Source organism: Cariama cristata, unplaced genomic scaffold (genome assembly GCF_000690535.1).
Source record: "Cariama cristata isolate BGI_N322 unplaced genomic scaffold, ASM69053v1 scaffold33043, whole genome shotgun sequence".
Lineage (NCBI taxonomy): Eukaryota > Metazoa > Chordata > Aves > Cariamiformes > Cariamidae > Cariama > Cariama cristata.
The window spans coordinates 3,818-4,623 of NW_009608347.1; the positions used below are offsets into that span (position 1 = coordinate 3,818).

General features: G+C 63.0%; 1 protein-coding gene across 1 annotated transcript in view; it reads left to right on the forward strand.

Annotated features, from left to right (window-relative positions):
- Positions 1–806, forward strand: part of LOC104159240 (kinesin-like protein KIF1A) — a gene marked incomplete at both ends in the record, with an annotated part of 2,919 nt that overhangs the window by 1,680 nt on the left and 433 nt on the right. Inside the window, 3 exons of the mRNA XM_009697093.1 lie at positions 1–69; positions 366–490; positions 630–776. The exon at positions 1–69 is cut by the window's left edge and continues 9 nt beyond it. Coding sequence (XP_009695395.1) covers positions 1–69; positions 366–490; positions 630–776 — 341 coding nt within the window. The remainder of the gene's footprint in view (positions 70–365; positions 491–629; positions 777–806) is intronic.

Consider the following 806-nt stretch of genomic DNA (forward strand, 5'->3'; position numbering starts at 1 on the left):
CTGCTCACGCACACCTTCAACAGGGAGTACAGCCACAGCCATGTCTGCATTAGCGCCAGTGAGAGCAAGGTACCGCTGCTGCCCCGGGCTCCACCGGGCTGGCAGGGGCTGGGAGGGACGTGTAGCTGGGGGGGGGACACACACCGGCTGGGCAGGGATCAGACAGGCACCATGGTGCGAGTGGTCCCTGCGCCGGGGTCCCTGCTCCCTCTGCTCGCCCTGGTGTTCCTGGAGCTGGTGACTCTTGGGACTGTGCTAGGAGAGGACCCCGCTGGCCGGAGGTCTTGCCCCTCCTTGTATGATGGTCCTTTGCCTATGCCCGTCTTCGGGCAGAAACTGAAGTCCACACTTCCACTCCTCCACAGCTGTCTGAAATGTCTGTGACCCTGATGAGAGACCCCTCCATGCAAGCTCTTGGGGTCACCACTCTTACCCCATCCTCGACCTGCCCATCACTGGTGGAAGGACGATACAACGCCATGGAGGTCAGGTAAGAAGGTGGCTGGGAGGTTCTGGTGATGCCCCACTGTCCCCCGAGCAGGGCAGCTGTACCACTGGGATGTGGTCCTGGTCAATGGGTGTTCCCCAGACATCACTCTTCCTACACCCTGGCCTCTCCTCCCCCCTAGACCCCTCCAGGTCTCCTCCAGGGCGGAGAGCCCCGACCTGGAGCCTGCGGTAGAAGGAGACCAGAAGAAGTCGCTGGCCTGCCGGCCTGAGGAGGAGAAGGAGCCCCAGCGTTTGCTGGTGCCTGACATCCAGGAGATCCGGGTCAGGTAGGAGTGGCTGGGGCAGCCAGTGAGGGG